General features: G+C 42.6%; 1 protein-coding gene across 3 annotated transcripts in view; it reads left to right on the top strand.

The window, feature by feature from the left end:
- The window catches only part of UVSSA (UV stimulated scaffold protein A), a 53,672-nt gene extending 51,540 nt beyond the window's left edge, over nt 1–2,132 (top strand). For all 3 annotated transcript variants that reach the window (XM_053387775.1, XM_053387774.1, XM_053387773.1), the window contains one exon: nt 1,578–2,132. In XM_053387775.1, the coding sequence (XP_053243750.1) occupies nt 1,578–1,671 (94 nt within the window). In that variant the 3' untranslated portion in view covers nt 1,672–2,132. The remainder of the gene's footprint in view (nt 1–1,577) is intronic.
- Nucleotides 2,133–18,364: the final 16,232 nt, after the last annotated feature.

Raw genomic sequence — 18,364 nt, 5'->3', positions numbered from 1 at the left:
GTTGTCCTAGTTTCCAGGAAATATGACGGCAAGCTCAGTAGCTGATGGTATCTAACGGGGAGCTTTTTAAACAGAGGCTGGATGGCCATCTGTCAGGGATGATTTAGTTGAGATTCCTGCATTATAGGGGATTGGACTAGATCACTCTCGGGATCACTTCAAACTCTACAGTTCTGTGATTCTATGAATAACGAAGTGTGGAAGGTTTGGGGCACCTGCAGATTGACTGCCATCAGTGGCTGATGTTAGTGCCATCAGTTAGTTGGGTGCGAGAATTCAGCCAAGATGCATGTGAACAGCACACATGGGCATATGGTGTTTATGCCCATACAGCTGCCAGTCATCTTGCAACTGGAGGGGATGGTTGTGCTAGAATATTACAATACAGGTTCATAGAAAATTTGCCTCAGTTACCTTATTTGCAGATTGGAGAAGCTAAACTTTAGGAGCAGCCTGTTGCAGGCCAGTAGGAAAACTGGGCACCTGTCTCAAAAACTAGAGATTTCCAGAAATTCTAAAGCTGACTTGGTGAAGGGTTGAAATATATACAGTAATTTTTATCCTTGAGTCTATACTTGGAAAAAACACATGAAATGTAGGAGGCAGGAGTTTTGTGAAGTCGATTTGACAGAGAGTGTGATTTGCCCAAGTTCATCAAGTGAGCTTTAGGACTGAGTGGATTTTTTGTCCCTCTAACCGCTAGACCACACCCGGTCTGTAATTTGTGTAGTTTAACACATATAAAATAAGTATGGAAATAAGATTCAGTGGCTTCAGTTTATTGAAATGGATTAAGATCCTTCCCTTTGTGTGGTCTGTAGAATAATAATAATAATAAATACCGGTAATAATAAATTTTTATTTGTACCCTGCCCTCCCGAGCTGGAGTCGGGCTCAGGGCTGCTAAAGCCCTTCCCTCTGATCTGAGCAACTCTTCTCAGTTTATGCTTGGGGGTGGGGGCAAAATTTGTTTCCAGAAATGATTTTATGCAGATGCTTTGAGTTCTGTTAAAAACAGCTATTTGCGGGTTTGTGGGATGAATTGAATGGACGCATGCATGCACAGGGACTGTTGTTAAGACTTCATGGTTTAGGGGCCCCATTAAACTAATATGATAGTTTCAAAATAGTCGCTGTTTGTTTATATTGCTCTGGTTAATTCCTTTTTAATGTGCAAAATGCTTTCTGCTCACTGCAGAAGATCATAAACATTGCCCCCTAGAGGTACATGTTCCATATATTCCCACTTCGGTGTTTAAAATTTCACTAAAGCGATTGTGTAAAATGAATGCGGCCATAAAAGGTGTGGTGTGCGATCATTACAGTGAAGGACTTTGCTTTGTTTATTTCTCTTAATGAGCCCATTGCTAAATTAAAACTTATTTCTGTAGTTAATTTAATTAAGATTATAAATTTGTTCTGCTTCGTCATCAGTGCGGTGTTGCGGAGGCTTGATTAGCAATTAATCACATCCCACTTCCTTATATTTGCTCACATGTTCATAAATGATGCTCACATTTGTGCATAACCTCAGTTTAGTTCTCTCCTTTTCATCTTGTCTTGTTTTCTTCTTACAGAACAGCCATGAAGCGGGTGGTGAAAGCAATGAATCGAATGGATCAAAGAAAACACGAAAAGTTTGCAAACCAGTTTAACTATGCACTAAACTGAGTTGCCATAAATGGCAAAACTGCAAGGACATTTGCCAGTACTGCCACTCTGTAGAGGAAAGCATTTGATCGGACTAGTTTACTTAGTATCAACTTGCGTAATCTAATACATTTTACAATGAAGACGAATTGTACACATAATTTTGTGTGTGCTTATATTGATAACTGTTCTGTTTTCATTTTAAACAGAAGACTTGTGGTTTGTATATATTCTAACACTCTAGATTTTTTTACTTTTTGGTGGACTGCAGATTTTCAGCTTTTAATACCTTGACTCAGTGGTCACAGATGATGCGAGTTGTAGTCTAGCAACATCTAATGGTTGCCATCAATTTGATTTGAATTAATTTTATAATGAAATGATTTTAGAATGTTGTACTATTTTATTGTTGTTAGCCGCCCTGAGCCCGGTATCGGCTGGGGAGGGCGGGATATAAATAAAAATTATTATTATTATTATTATTATTATTAATTATTTATTATCTGGCATCCCACATGTTTCCCACCCTCTATGCTTCAGGACCCACACTCCCCCTTTTTTTCTTTTGGTACATTCCTTTTCCAACACCTGCATTTACTTTTCCTGAAAGAATAACATCTGGCAACAAAGGACAAACTCCCCTTGAGCAGCTTTTGTGTCAATCTGGATGTGTGAGTTCATTCCTGCGATTCGGCAATTGTCCAGTTGTCTTTAGGTGAGAAGGTGTTCTTCTGTAGTCAGCACACTTGCAACTAACGGAGAATACAAGCGCTTTGCAGCGCTTTGCCAGAAACATTCTCTGGGGCTGTAACTGGGGGCATAAGGTTTTGCTGGAACGGCTTCCTTTTCAAAGCACGCCTTGGCCCTTGGGTGCACAGGATCACACAGTCATTGCCTAGGTTTCGTGGATGAGGTCAGCCTTGCTCACAATTTTCATTTCACGGGAAAGTCGTGCCTTATGGACTAGCATCACATGAACAAGGCAAGGAGAAATTTATTACTTGTGTACCATTTTAAATGCTCTTGTTCATGATGGTTGTCAGATCTCTTCATTTTTCTTGTAGGTGGCACTTGTAAGAATTTGCATGTAAATTTGTTAATAACTCCTAAAGAGGAACAACTATGTTCTGTGAACCGCCCTGAGACCTCCGGTTATAGGGCGATATATAAATAATAATAATAATAATAGTAATAGTAATAGTAATAGTAATAATAAAGTTACTGTATTTTTTGCTCTATAAGACTCACTTTTTCCCTCCTAAAAAGTAAGGGGAAATGTGTGTGCGTCTCATGGAGTGAATGCAGGCTGCGCGGAAGCCAGAACAGCAAGAGGGATATCAGAATATTTTTCTTCTTGTTTTCCTCCTCCAAAAACTAGGTGCGTCTTGTGGTCTGGTGCGTCTTATAGAGCGAAAAATATGGTAATTCCTGCCTGGGGATCTGCAGGCTTGCAAAATAGGCCCAGTGGAGAGAGCATGAGTGGACACTGAAATAAACAATAAATCTTGTTTTTTTGAAGTTAAACCCTCCCCCATTCCACCTCCAAAAAAGAAGAAAAAAATATCTATGGGCACATGGAAAGGACAGTGGCCGCTGAGGGCAGAGCACTAGTGCAAGACTGTTGAATAAAGCTCAAGACTACTGAGGTTCTGGGTGCAAGAATTGAGCATCAAGCTGGGCGCATGAAAAGCAGCAGAGTGAAAGGCTTGTGTTGAGCAGAAAGCTCACTGTTCACTCCTCACTTACACTGCCAGTTAGGAAGATGCATTGGCCGAGTTTGCTTCCATTCACCACAATCACACCTGACCCACGGCCAGGCGTGTGCACCTTAGCAGGAGGGAGAGTGGTAGGGTCAACGCAGCGGGCAGGACCATGCTGTGTAAATTCTCTTTTAAATGACATTAATCAAAGGCCTTGTAATGACAAAAGAGTTGAAGAGCTATATAAAGGAAATAATACGTAAAATGAAAATGAATATTTAAAATCAAAATATTTATGGGAGGAGGAGGAGGAGGGCCTGGTAACAAAAAAAATTGTGAAAATGTTTATGGATATTGCACTTATAAATAGTGTGTTTTGCTTTGGATACTTTTTTCTTAGTTTTTTTTTTTTAAATATTGGGTTTTATGAACAAGAATAAGGTTATACAAACAAGTATACCGAGTTTTCTCATGTCTGTGTATCACAAAAAAAGCATAATAAATGTGGGGAAATATCTACAACATGTGTTTCATTATTAGTGGTCAATGTACAGGTTCTTGGTTCATGCATTGGTGAAAGAAAGAAAGAAAGAAAGAAAGAAAGAAAGAAAGAAAGGGGAATGGTAAATGGGATGGGGTCAGGTGGTTATGCTTCTATTCTACTTAGTGTGGGTGGATACTTTTTTCTTACTCTTTTCTGGTAGCACTTTTTTCCTTTTTTATTTTCCAAAGTGGGTCCCCTTTCTCCCCCCCCCCCCCAACACTCTGGGTAAGGCTGATTTATTCAGGACGCTGATCAGGAGGGGGAATGGCTAAAACATAGCTAGCTAACCAACCTTAGCACAGCTGAGTGTGGAGTAGTGCTGCCTGTCTGTGGTGCATAAGTTGAGAAGTGGCACATAATTCTATACTGAGTGTTCAGTTCATGAATGTCTTCAGAAGCAAGGTGCTGAAAATTCAGAAGACAACTGAAAATTTGGATTATCTTGGTAAATGACTTTTTAAAAATGCAAAGCACATCTATCAGGAACAGAACAGTTTTTTTCTCAGAAAGAGCTGCATTTCCTTGGAGTGGGGATGGGGGAATTTCTGTCTCACGAATTAGTCTTGGCCCAACAGGGAGTCCAAGTTGCCCCACAAGACCCATTTTCTCCAAACTACGCCCACTCGGCCTATCAGCTGACATCACTTGTATTCTGATGCGCAAGAGGCTGGGGTTAAATCTTGTGTTTCCAGCAGGAAATTCAGCCATAAGAGCAGGATTCGCCCCCTGCTCTTTAGCTGATGAGCTGGGGGTTGGGGGTTAAGCCCTGCACAGTTTGGCAGGATTCCATCACACTCTTTCCTGATTCAGGACCCCCCTGCTCCACTTACGGTAAGCAGGAGGAGAAGACATTCAGATGAGCAACTCTGCCTACGGAGACTGGAGCTTGATGCAGGACCAGCTTTTCAACACAGCAGGTCCTCTTTCCTCTGGAAGTATCTCTATCGCAACTGCTTTATTAAAAGGCTGCAAGTCAGTTCCCAGGACTAATACACTCCTAGTGTGAGCTTGAAAAATCGGAGCACTCCAGGGCTGTTAAGATTGTTTAAATTTTGAGTTAACACCACCTCGAGGCAGCAAACGATGCTAGGTGCCCACTTCATCTGCTGCTTTAACAACCATTCCTGCCCCAGTCCCAATATTCATGGGGCTGTGTTGATGCTAATGCAACCTCCATCCATTTCCTTTATTGCTAATGCTGCTGTAGAGCTCACATCCTTGCAAACTGTTAAATGTTATATAGAAAGCATCAGTTTCACACTATGGGGTTTTTTTAGGAGCTTTCATCTGGAAGCTTCAGAAGTAAATAGACATGTCTGTTGTTTAGTCGTTGAGTCGTGTCCGACTCTTTGTGACCCCCTGGACCAAAGCACGCCAGGCCCTCCTGTCTTCCACTGCCTCCCGCAGTTTGGTCAAAGTCATGCTGGTAGCTTTGAGAACACTGTCCAACCATCTCATCCTCTGTCGTCCCCTTCTCCTTGTGCCCTCCATCTTTCCCAACATCAGGGTCTTTTCCAGGGAGTCTTCTCTTCTCATGAGGTGGCCAACGTATTGGAGCCTCAGCTTCAGGATCTGTCCTTCCAGTGAGCACTCAGGGCTGATTTCCTTAAGAATGGATAGGTGTGATCTTCTTGCAGTCCATGGGACTCTCCAGAGTCTCCTCCAGCACCATAATTCAAAAGCATCAATTCTTTGGCGATCAGCCTTCTTTATGGTCCAGCTCTCACTTCCATACATCACTACTGGGAAAACCATAGCTTTAACTATATGGACCTTTGTTGGCAATGTGATGTCTCTGCTTTTTAAGATGCTGCCTAGGTTTGTCATTGCTTTTCTCCCAAGAAGCAGGTGTCTTTTAATTTCGTGGCTGCTGTCACCATCTGCAGTGATCATGGAGCCCAAGAAAGTAAAATCTCTCACTGCCTCCATTTCTTCCCCTTCTATTTGCCAGGAGGTGATGGGACCAGTGGCCATGATCTTCGTTTTTTTGATGTTGAGCTTCAAACCATATTTTGCACTCTCCTATTTCACCCTCATTAAAAGGTTCTTTAATTCCTCCTCACTTTCTGCCAGCAAGGTTGTGTCATCTGCATATCTGAGGTTGTTGATATTTCTTCCGGCAATCTTAATTCCGGCCAGGGATTCATCCAGCCCAGCCTTTCGCATGATGAATTCTGCATATAAGTTAAATAAGCAGGGAGACATTATACAGCCTTGCCGTACTCCTTTCCCAATTTTGAACCAATCAGTTGTTCCATATCCAGTTCTGACTGTAGCTTCTTGTCCTACATAGAGATTTCTCAGGAGACAGATGAGATGATCAGGCACTCCCATTTCTTTAAGAACTTGCCATAGTTTGCTGTGGTCGACACAGTCAAAGGCTTTGGCGAAATAGACATAGCACAGTAAGTTACAAATCCTGGAATATGGCAGCAGAGAGCTATGGGCAAAAACTGCTTTCTGCCTTCAGCGCATTGCTCCCCTGGTTGGAGAAGACAGTAACATGTACATGCAATTCTCAGTAATTTCAGTATTTATCAGGTGAGTGACCTTGGGGGGTTGCATTCTCTCAGATAGACATGGCTCACAGAGACTATTAAGAGGATTAAAGTGGGGGGGGGGAGATCTTGTTTATTACCCTGAGATCCACGAAGGAAGTGCTAGATTAAAAGGTGCTTATTTATATCTTTATTTTATATGCCACTCTTGATCTGAAGATCCAAGGGTGGTTTGTAGCACAGAAATATAAAATGAAAACACGGAATACATAACATAATAAAAACAAAGAAAAACCTATAGCCCCCCCCCAAACACATTTAAGAGGCCTGACCTCTCATGGAGGAGGCACTTGAATAAAAGCTTCAGATTATGATCGCAGGCCAGGGTCTGTGTCGGTTCATATGGGGAGAAGCTGCGTTTGAGGTACTGCGGTCCTGAGCCGTTTTAAGGCTTTATAGGTCAAAAGCAGCACTTTGAATTGGGCCCGGAAATTAATTGGCAGCCAGCGCAGTGCAGGTGGTGCTGTGGGTTAAACCACAGAGCCTAGTACTTGCTGATCAGAAGGTGATCAGAAGGTCGGCGGTTTGAATCCCCGCGACGGAGTGAGCTCCCGTTGCTCGGTCCCTGCTCCTGCCAACCTAGCAGTCTGAAAGCACATCAAAGTGCAAGTAGATAAATAGGTACCACTCTGGCGGGAAGGTAAATGGCGTTTCCGTGTGCTGCTCTGGTTCGCCAGAAGCGGCTTAGTCATGCTGGCCACGTGACCTGGAAGCTGTCTGTGCACAAACACCGGCTCCCTCGGCCTGAAGCGAGATGAGTGCGCAACCCCAGAGTCGGTCACGACTGGACCTAATGGTCAGGGGTCCCTTTACCTAGTGCAGTTGGGCCAGGATAAGTGTCAGATGCCTAGAGTTGTTGGGGCAACCCAATCAGATGGATGGGGTACAAATGCTGTTATTTTATGCTCAAACTGTCTTATGAATACATTTCATTTTTTTCTTAAGGAATTTCAATATAACAAATTATCAAATCATATAATCACATACATTATTTCCCCCCCTTCCACCCCCCCCCCCGGGGCTTCCCTCAGCTCCTCTCTCTGATTTCTCTGCACATATTATTCTCTGCATGTTATAAAATTATACATATCCTTACATTGTCTGTCGATCATGTTATCAACCAATAAATTTGTGTATGTTTATTGAAAACCTGCCAAGGAGTCCAGTTCATTTTGTTGTCTTTTGAGACAATTTGTAAAATGTTCCCATTCTTCCTTAAAGTCACAGCTGTCCTTGTCCCACAGTTTGTATGTATGTTCAAACTGTCTTGCCCTGGTGAACAGCCTGGCCACCGAATTCTGCACCAGCCAACGTTGCTGCCTTCAGATGCACCAACACCCATGCGTTGGAGTAATCTAATTTAAGAGTTTATCACAGCATGAATGACAGAAGTTAGGCTATCCTGTCCAGGTAGGGGCATGGCTGGGCCACCAGTCAAAGCTGATGGAAGGAACTCTGCACTACTGAGACCACCTGAGCCTCAAATAAGCTACAAAGCCGTTCCTTCAGAGGGTGTGTAACCGCATAAAGAGCAGGCAACATCCCATCCATCTGGTCTAGGGCTCACAGTCTTATCTGGATTGAGCTTCAGTTCATTGGCTCTCATCCAGTCCACTGAGGCAAGACAACGTTCCAGTACTTCCACTGCCTCACCTGCAGATGTAATGGAGAAATAGAGCTGAGTGCCATCAGCATATTGCTGACTACGTACTCCAAACCTTTGGATAACTCCACTCAGTCGTTTCATGTAGATGCTAACAGCATAGGGGCTAAAATTGAATCCTGAGGAACCCCACGTTGAAGGCTCCATGAGGCTGAAGAACATTCCCCAAATATCGCCCTCTGGAAACGTCTGTCCAAGTAGGACTGCAACCACCTCCCAGCTGTGCCACCCACCCCCAACTCAAACTTAAACTTAGCGTCCCCCCATGTCTTAAACTTAGACATGGGGGGATGCTACCAGCTATCTAAATTAATGAAGTGAAAATAGTTCTAAGATGGCAGGCAATAAATGGCTTTCTGAGCAGGGTTTTTTCCGGTTCATCTGATGCTTAGCTGCAACAACAGCTTATACACACTTATACACACTTAAGGGCTTATACACACTTAACTTTTTTTAAAAAAAATGTTGTTATGGAAACATTTTCATGTATAACAAAGGTGCATATAACACCTCTGCTTTGAATTCATAAGAATCCTTTCTACAGGTCCGTTACATTCAGTGTGAGACACTTTTGTAGAAGGCATTGTGAGGTTGGAGGGGAGATTACCATTTTTTTCGCTCTATAGGACGCACCTTGTTTTAGAGGGGGAGAACAAGAAAAAAAAATTATCCCCCTCTCTGCTCAGCGCCCCTTCAGCGAAGCGGCAGGAGAAACGGAGCCCCTTCCATTTCTCCTCCCGCTTGGCTGAAGGGGCGCTGCGCAGCTCTCCCTCTCTGCTGAAGCCAGGAGAGTCTTGCTCTCCCGGCTTCAGCAAAAGGAACCTGAAGTCTGCAGAGCACAGTGGGAACTCGTGCTGCGCTCCGAAGGCTTCAGGCAGCTATCCCTGAAGCCTGGAGAGCGAGAGGGGTCGGTGCCATGCGAGGCTTCCAGAGCGCGGGGGGAACGCTCCCTCTGCGCTTCGGAGGCTTCGCGTTGCTATTGCTGAAGCCAAGGAGGCTGCATTCGCTCCATAGGATGCACAAACATTTCCCCTTAATTTTTGGAGGGGAAAAAGTGTGTCCTATAGAGCGAAAAATATGGTATTATTATCATACATACATACATACATACATACATACATACATACCCCAGCAACTCTGGGTGGCTCCCAACAGAATATTAAAAACACAATAAAACATCAAACATTAAAAACTTCCCTAAACAAGCCTTCAGGTGTCTTCTAAAAGTCAGATAGCTATTTATTTCCTTGACATCTGATAGGAGGGTGTTCCACAGGGCGGGTGCCACCACCGAGAAGGCCCTCTGCCTGGTTCTCTGTAACCGCACTTCTCGCAGGGAGGGAACCGCCAGAAGGACCTCGGAGAGAGAAGTGGGGAGCCAGGAGCCAGGGATAATGATCTTTCGTTCTTTTGCATAGTGTATGTGCAGAGTCTTTGTGTCAGCACCACGTGTAGAGGTTCTTTCTTTATTTGACCTCCTCTTTCCAGGCATGGTTCTGCACCCAGTGTTTGCCCTGAGTTTTCCCCATGAAAACTGCTCCTTTTTGCAGGGAAAGCTCTGGAATAAAAATTTAAAAAATGGAGGCGCTTGGAAACAGACCTTTAAAGTGCTTTGAAAGAGTGTGGATGAGGCCCTACAGTGTTCACAGCAGTTGAATGAAAGCCCCAGACATCTGGGTTTAAACTGCTAACATCACTTTTATCAGGTTGAGGGTTTTTTCCTCACTTGTGCAGATGTTTCTTTGCTGGGCTGTGTGAACCATCCTGTCCCGATGGACTTAATATACCGCCCTGCACTAATATTTCAGTCCACCTGGCTTCCATAATTAGTTCAATATTTAACTGTTTGGTCTTCCCCTTGCATTTTGACGGTGTCATTTAATAAAGGGATTAAAGTATTACCAGTGGCTCTCTGAGACTTCACTAAACAGCTATCAACTGGTAATGACCTCAAGTCACTGCTGGAACAAGTGATGTTCACACCAGTGAAAACTAAGCTGAAAGTCTCCGGGTCTCATTACTAATCCCCTGGAGCTCATCAGTTCATCAGCCGTCATCAGCCCTTCTTCACCTGCTGTCGCTGGGAAAAAGCTCATTTAGGGTGAATCCTACCTTATAATCACTAGCCACTAGGGAAATTGGTCCCTGTTCACCAAGAGCCTTTAAGAACGCTCATCCTATCTCCACCAGCCATGAAGGTGCTGCTTGCAAGCCCTTGGTGCAAATATACCACAGCTGTTTAATGGAGTGAAAGTTGTCAGTCAGTGTAGCCTGTGTAGCCTTCCTAATGTTGCAGGCTGTGACATTAGAGCAGCTGAACTGGCACATCTAGAAACCAATATGGTCTGAGAGGGAGAGGAGCGCAGACACAACCAACCAAGGCCCCCAGATTGGAGACGCCAAGTTCTGGCAGAGAAACGGGGTAGCAGTTTGATTAGCCTGCCCAAACTACATCCCTTCCCTCCGACTTTTCCATATATTTCTTTTTTTATAATAATTTTTATTAGGTTTTTTTACACACAGTTTAACATTGTTCAATTCACCTTCAATATAATAATTTCTTACATTTTGACTTCCATCCTTATGTCCATGACACTCCTATTGTAATCCTTTATCTGCTGCCATCACTATTATTTATTATCTATTATATTGTGACTTACATAACAATCATTTATTTATTCTCTTTCCCTTGCCTGTAGTTCGAATCCTGGTCACAATTTCATAGGACTGTAATTTTTTCTTAAACAGCCTGAAAAGAATCATCACTCTTCGACAAAGTGTTCATCTTTTGGATCTCTTATTTTTGCAGTCAGCTTCACCAGCTCTGCATAGTTCGATAACTTTAAAATCCATTCTTCTTTAGTTTGAACTTCTCCTTCTTTCCACTTCTGCGTATACAGGATTCTGGCTGCGGTAGTAGCATGCATAAACAATTCAACCATCTTTTTTAGGACCTCTGCCCTTATAATCCCCCAAAGAAAAGCTTCGGGGATCTGGGGAATCTTTTTAAATTCATTATGTATCGTTTCCCAGAAGCCTGTCACTTTTTTTTACAAGTCCTCTTTTCCATTATCTTTCTTGAAATGGCTAAAACTTCCTCAACTACATTGACTTACTCAAAAAAAACAAAAAAAAACCCATTCTTGAATCATGCAGCCACTGTGCTCCAAATAAGGTTTCTGTGTTTTGTTTTTATGACTTTATTTTTCAGTTTTTTAAAAATCATATAACAAGCAACCCTCATATACCCCAGCCCTCTAGAAACATTTCATGCATACACAATGTAAATGTTAAGTTGTGGGTGAACATATCAGACGACACAGCGATTCTTCAAACAGCTCTTGTTTATTCACAGGCCAGAACAGAACTGAACTGAAGGGTTCAGCCAGCCTGCTTATATAGAGCTCCACTAGAACGCAACAGTAACCATTTCCTGTAACTATCCAATCACTGAACGTCACTTTCAATCCCTTATTTGCATATGTGGACCTGAGTGAAAACTATCTACAGTATCCCCCTGCTGGCCCAGGGTGAGAACTTCAGTACATAACAGTGAAGAATACAGTCAAACATACAGCAAGTTGGTAAATTGTTTAGAATTAATTTCATCGGCTAGGTGTCTCCTACTGTCCATCTCAAGATTGTCCCAAGGTGAACCATGGCAAATAAAGTGCCTCTGGCTTGCAAGGAAACCCTCCCTGGAGCTCATTGAGGATGTCCTCTCTGGGCTCTTGATAGAGTCTCCTCATGATCCTGGGGGGTGCTCCCCGCTTCTGGGTTCCCAGTGCCACACATGTGTGCAGTCGCACACGGGTAGATGGTGTGCTAGTGGGGAGTTGTCTGTGTGGCATGTAACATAAGCAGTCAAATACAACATTTCCTGTTTGCCTAGAGTGGACATGCAGGAAAATGTTGGTCCAGCCACTTGAACTTTCTGTTACACCTGGTCTGGAGCGTCCTTCCTTTGCATGTGACCAGGTAGGTGGGCGTGACCCTTTCAGACCGCACAGAAGGTGCAGTCACACAGCCATCTCCCTCTCTTGAAGCCTTTTCTTCTCTTGGACAGCAGCACAGGGATATACCCACACGGGGTAAATCCACTCCTTCTACTCACTTGTAACTTCAAGCCTAAAGCCTGCCTTCAGGGATCAAACTGTGCTCTGATGGTGAGTAAACTTCTTATTGTTACTAATGAACAAGACTGTTGTGTCTTTATTAATTTATTAGGGAATCAAAGCGGTCTTACCGGGAATAATATAACTTTAGAGAGTCTAAGAAAGCCAGTGTGGTGTAGTGGTTAAGAGCGGTAGACTCGTAATCTGAGGAACTGGGTTCGCTTCCCTGCTCCTCCACATGCAGCTGCTGGGTGACCTTGGGGCAGTCACATTTCTTTGAAGTCTCTCAGCCTCACTCACCTCACAGAGCGTTTGTTGTGGGGGGAGGAAGGGAAAGGAGAATGTTAGCTGCTTTGAGACTCCTTCGGGTAGTGATAAAGCGGGATATCATATCCAAACTCTTCCTCTAATGAATCTGCAACTAGCTGCCTGCTGTGTAAAAGGGGGAATGTACTCTGCTGTATGAATAAACTCACTAGCATGAGTTAGAAAGGAGAGTATTTAATCAATATATCCTCTCCTGCTACCCACAACATTCCTGCAGTCTATATATATATCTTTTTTATTGGAAGTGTTTTGTAGCCTAGTTTTATGCCATTTGCCCAATGGATGCTGGGGGCAACTAGGGATATTATATAACAGAAATATTAAAACTTTCCAAGCACATTCCAAGGTTCCAGTTTGAACTAATCTCCACACACACACACACACACAAACACCCTTCAAATTCTTGCAGGACCACATTTGGTAAATGGTTGTTCCTGTATTGCAACTCCCTTTCTGAACACATCAACAGCTAGTTGATGCCATAACTGTCATAAAAAGAAAAGCAAAAGACAGAAATTATTTGTTGTGAGTTTGGTTGAGGAGTTCGTCTGCACTATACCAAAGGACCTTCTCATTCCTGGACTCCTGGATTCAGCAAGTATTAAAATCTAATGGAGGATCCCATTATTAAACTAGTCAGCCCAATTTCTTTGTGAGACAATGGCCTAAGTACTGTTCTTAGTATAACTATAGAAGTTGATCTGTGCCAAAGTGCAATTGGGTGAGCTGCCTCCCTCACCTGGGTGGTACTTATAAATGGCATCTCCAACTCCTCAAAAGATTCCAGCAAAGGTGTCTCTGAAAAAATTTACACATCATTTGGGAAGACAGGTGAACTAATGTCAGTGTACTGGAAGAAGCAAAGATCACCAGTGTCAAAGCAATGATTCTTCAACATCAGCTTCGTTGGACTGGTCATGTTGTGCAGATGCCTGATGATCGTCTTCCAAAGTAACTACTCTACAGTGGTACCTCGGGTTACATATGCTTCAGGTTACAGACTCCACTAACCCATAAATAGTACCTCGGGTTAAGAACTTTGTTTCAGGATGAGAACGGAAATTGTGCACAGCGGCACGGCGACAGCAGGAGGCCCCATTAGCTAAAGTGGAGCTTCAGGTTAAGAATAGTTTCAGGTTAAGAACGGACCTCCAGAACGAATTAAGTATGTAACCAGAGGTAACACTGTATTCCGAACTTAAAAATGGAAAGTGTAATGCTGGTGGTCAACAAAAGAGGTTTAAAGACTGTCTCAAGGCAAATCTTTAAAAATGTTGTATAAACACTGACAACTGCGAAACACTGGCCTGCTAGCACTCCAGTTGGAGAACAGCCTTTACCAAAGGTGTCATGGGCTTTGAAGACACTCGAACTCAGGACGCAAGGGAGAAACGTGCTAAGAGGAAGGCACGCTTGGCAAATCCACACCGTGATCAACTCCTGCCCGGGAACCAATGTCCCCACTATGGAAGGATGTGTGGATCCAGAATTGGCCTCCACAGTCACCTACAAACTCACTGTTAAGACCATGTTAATGGAAAACAATCTTACTCAACTACGAGTGACCGCCAAAGAAGAAAGAAGACTTTGAAGACAAAAGGCGGAGTGTGTGAGAGCTGAGCCAAAAGCAGGCAGAAGCTGGAAGTTATGTTGGAATTCAAAGGCATGGCAATGGGAGAAGCAAGACCTTTTCGGGAGTTAATGCAGTCAGCCGCTCCATCCTAGGCTCAGGTTGTAATGTACACAGTGTAAATAAACCATGTATCCTAAAGACACCACAGTCTCTGCTGTCCCACATTCCAAGGAAATCAAATCTTGGGTAAGTGCCTGGAACCCCTGCAATCTCGCACCGCTTGGAGACTGGGGTGGTGTGTGACAATATAGTTCCCTGTAGCAAAATCAAGGGTTTAAAATGCCTGTCTAGTTTCAATTCATTTTCCCCCCAAAAGTTGCTATGGTCATTTTCTGGGGGATTCTGTAAGGATGTGAAGTTGCCAAAAGATAAAACTAGCTTATTTCTATATGCGACGACAGCGGCAAGAATTTTGATTGCTAGCTATTGGAAAGAAGACAGCATCCCAACAAAAAGAGAATGGTTGGGGAAACTTTGCGAGTACCTGGAACTAGCAAAACTGACGGATATAATAAGGAGAAAATCCAAAACCATGGTTATGAAGCAATGGGAGTTCTTAAATGATTATTTACAAAACCAGGGCTCGACTATAAAAATCTGGTTGTGTTTAGAATAATCTTGTGCGTAATATAAAAAATACAAAGTGAGACATTAAGGAAATCCAAAGGGAAAATATGAAGAACAGAGGATTTGATGAACGGATTATTAAAAAAGCGTGAGGCAAACGGTGGAAGTCTTTTAAAAAACAACACCACTTTTTAAGGTAGATAAGGATGGGAAACGGCTATGTATAGTGAATACTTATCTACTTTTTAAAATTTTCACCTATGATCCTTTTCTTTTACTTCTTTATTTTTATTTTTATTTATTTTGTCTGATATCTTATCTTTCATTTCACTCCTTTATTGTGAATAACATTTTATACAGGTATAAATAACTGTAAATTTGAAAAGAGGCAAAGTATTCTCTATTTTTCCCCCCCCCTGGTTATATGTATTTTCTTTTGTTGTAAATATGTATGTTTCTAATTTGTACTTAATAAAATATAAATTAATTTTTTAAAAAAAGGATGTGAAGTTGCCATATATTGAGTCGAGCTATTGCCTATTCTGACTGGCAATAGCTCCCCGGGTTTTTAGCACCCTCTGCTAATGTAAGATGCTTGGGATTTAAGAACCTAAGGTGCATGCAAACCATGGTTTCTAGCTGATGTGGGCTGTTTTTTTTTTAAATGTTTATTCAAGTTTTACAAAACATATACCACATATAACAAAACAAAAACAAAAACAACAGACAAAAAATACACACTTAACAAGAAAAAGAAAAAAAGAAAGAAAAATTCCACTTTTAAGTTTCAAAATTCCATATCCCTCTTTCCTGACCTCCTCACATCTCCCTTTTTTGTATTCCTCTTTATTCCGTCAAATTCAGCAAATTCTAACCCTTTTTCCAACCTCGTTTATAATTATATATTTCCATTTATTATGTCTCTAATTTCCCTTATCTTGATCCTTTACTCCACCTTATATACTTTGACATAATATTGTTCTAGTCATACCCTCTCCTTTTTAGAATTCTTCTTTTCATAGCTCTTTTAACCATATCCCAAATGCCATGTTCCCTTCACATCCCACATCATTTTAACACTCAAACATTTTACAATATTTTTGTAAATACTTCTTGAACTTTTTCCAATCCTCTTCCATCAATTCTTCTCCCTGGTCACGGATTCTGCCAGTCATTTCTGCCATGATGTGGGCTGTTGTTATAGCTATTTTTTATTTCATTTGAACTTATCATTTGAACTTACCAGCAGCCTAACTTATCACGCACAGGAAACTCCATGTGTTAGCCGTCTCTCTCTGCACATTATGAATTTTGCTACTTTCTTAATAGTCCAGATTACAGGCTATGAATCAATAGCAGGGAGCACCAGGCTCTTGTCACTCAAACTATCCAATAGCGGACATCTTCATGGGAGGGGATTTGGCAGTAAGCAGAAGTCAATACTGAGCAAGCCAACAGAATTCTCCATAAACGGGATCAATTGACTATATATCTAAATCTAATATAGTATCCAGAAGGGGGGGGGAGGCCTCATGTTGATAATGAAGGGGCTGTGGGCAAGTACCGTATTTTTTGCTCTATAAGACTCACTTTTCCCCTCCTAAAAAGTAAGGGGAAATGTGTGTGCGTCTTATGGAGAGAATACAGGCTGCGCAGCTATCCCAGAAGCCAGAACAGCAAGAGGGACTGCTGCTTTCACTGCGCAGCGATCCCTCTTGCTGTTCTGGCTTCTGCGATTCAGAATTCCCCCCCCCCTTGTTTTCCTCCTCCAAAAACTAGGTGCGTCTTGTGGTCTGGTGCATCTTATAGAGCGAAAAATACGGTACACGTTTTCATGCCAGAGTAAGAAAAGTTGTACCTGCTAAAATGCCCTCTTTGCACAACTAACAAAAAGATCGGCGTCTGTTGCCCTTTGGTTACCTGGAAATCGGGGGGGAATCATGATTAGTAACCGCTTTTGCTAAATGTTGTTACTTACCCTTTTATCACTACTGCACATTTTCAAGTTCAGCTGACTAAAGGAAAACCGTGGCTAGAGCTTTAGGCACACTTATTCGAGAGCAAGGCCCCCTTGTTGGTGAAATGTGAACAATGGGTTGAATTACACAGTGCTTGGTCTCGTGTCTTGAGTAGCACATCCCCCAAGTCTGGATGTTCTGATATAAGGGTACCAGGTGCACTGGGTTACCATAGCAACAGAGCAAGGCATGACTCACTGAGTCATTCACATCCCCATTGGGTCAGGATGTAGAGACAGGTATAATAATCTTTAATTATGTCCTGTTGCATGTCTATGTCCTGACTGTCCATTAAACTTTAATTAGTTTAATGTTAAGTGAACGTCCAGTGCGCTTCCAACGCCATAAATCATATCTCAGCAGAGAATTTCGTGCAGCGGTTTAAGAAGGCAGGAGAGTCAGTACCTTTCAATGAAGAATCCTGGAGCAAGCACTTTGGAACTCAGGAAAAAACTTTATTTACAAAAGAAAAAACCCTGGCGATAAAGCACACATGCTTTTATCTCCGGCATAAAGAAAACTTTACTCTAAACCTAACTCATATCAGCCCACCGGCCACAAACTGAGTGAACTGACTATTTATACAAACTAACTCACATTCTTGGATGCTTAATGACTTCCAGCTGCTCAGTGATTAGAGCGACTTGTTACCTCTTAACCCTTTAGTACCAACACTGACCCTGCACTGTTGGCTTGTCAGGGTCTGACTCTGAATCTGTGAGAGCCAGAGGACGAGGCTGTGGGTTTTACACAGCAGCATTAACTAGCAGGGTGACAGTGTTAGCAGATCTCTCTGTACATATGTATCTTTACTTGAAAGTCCTGAGGAACTGTATATCGTGTTTAGTTTTTGCTTTGTGTCTGGAGGCAATAAACACTTTGTTACTTCGTCACTTTGAACTGTGTGGGAGAGCAGTTTTCCCCTTAACTGGGGACTCTGGAAGAAGCTGTCTGCCGGGAGCAGGAAATCTCTGAAGTCTCTGCTGGGGCTCCGCATCCTTTGCTGACGCATCACACCGGTTGAGGTGTGGTGAAGTATCATCTGATTCTCACAAGTCACCAACACCCTGAACACACTAAGATTACCAAGTTAAGATGTACAGCTGAAAGGGTACGTTATGTGGGATGTGAAACACAGAGCAGTCAAATGCAACATTCCTAGAGTGGACATACAGTAAAAAGGGGTGTCTGGACCAGCCAGTCGGAACTTCCTGTTTCCTCCTCTGCATGTGACCAGAAGTGGGCGTGACCTCACCTATGCAGGCAACAAAAGAACACAGGGGATGCAGCAAACTCTCTCTCTGACTCCATTCCTCGAAGAAGCAACATTTTCTTAGTCTGAGAGGCTTCCAGCCAAGAGAGGACAAAGGAACTATCTCCTTATGGGATAGATTCCAGGTGTATATATTTTGTAACCTAAGTCTGCCTTCTGGGATCCACCTGTGAACAGAATGTGTGTGAGTAAACTCTTTTATACAAGACTGTGCCGTGTCTAATCTTTTAAAGACAGAATAAAGGGGAATTACCAGGAAACTTATTTTAGAGGCTTAAACAAGCCTGGCAAAGACGTTATCCACTGTAGAAGTTTA

Source organism: Podarcis raffonei, chromosome 5, assembly GCF_027172205.1.
Source record: "Podarcis raffonei isolate rPodRaf1 chromosome 5, rPodRaf1.pri, whole genome shotgun sequence".
NCBI lineage: Eukaryota > Metazoa > Chordata > Lepidosauria > Squamata > Lacertidae > Podarcis > Podarcis raffonei.
The sequence above is the reverse complement of the archived record's forward strand: the minus strand, read 5'-3'. Positions and strand labels throughout refer to the sequence as shown.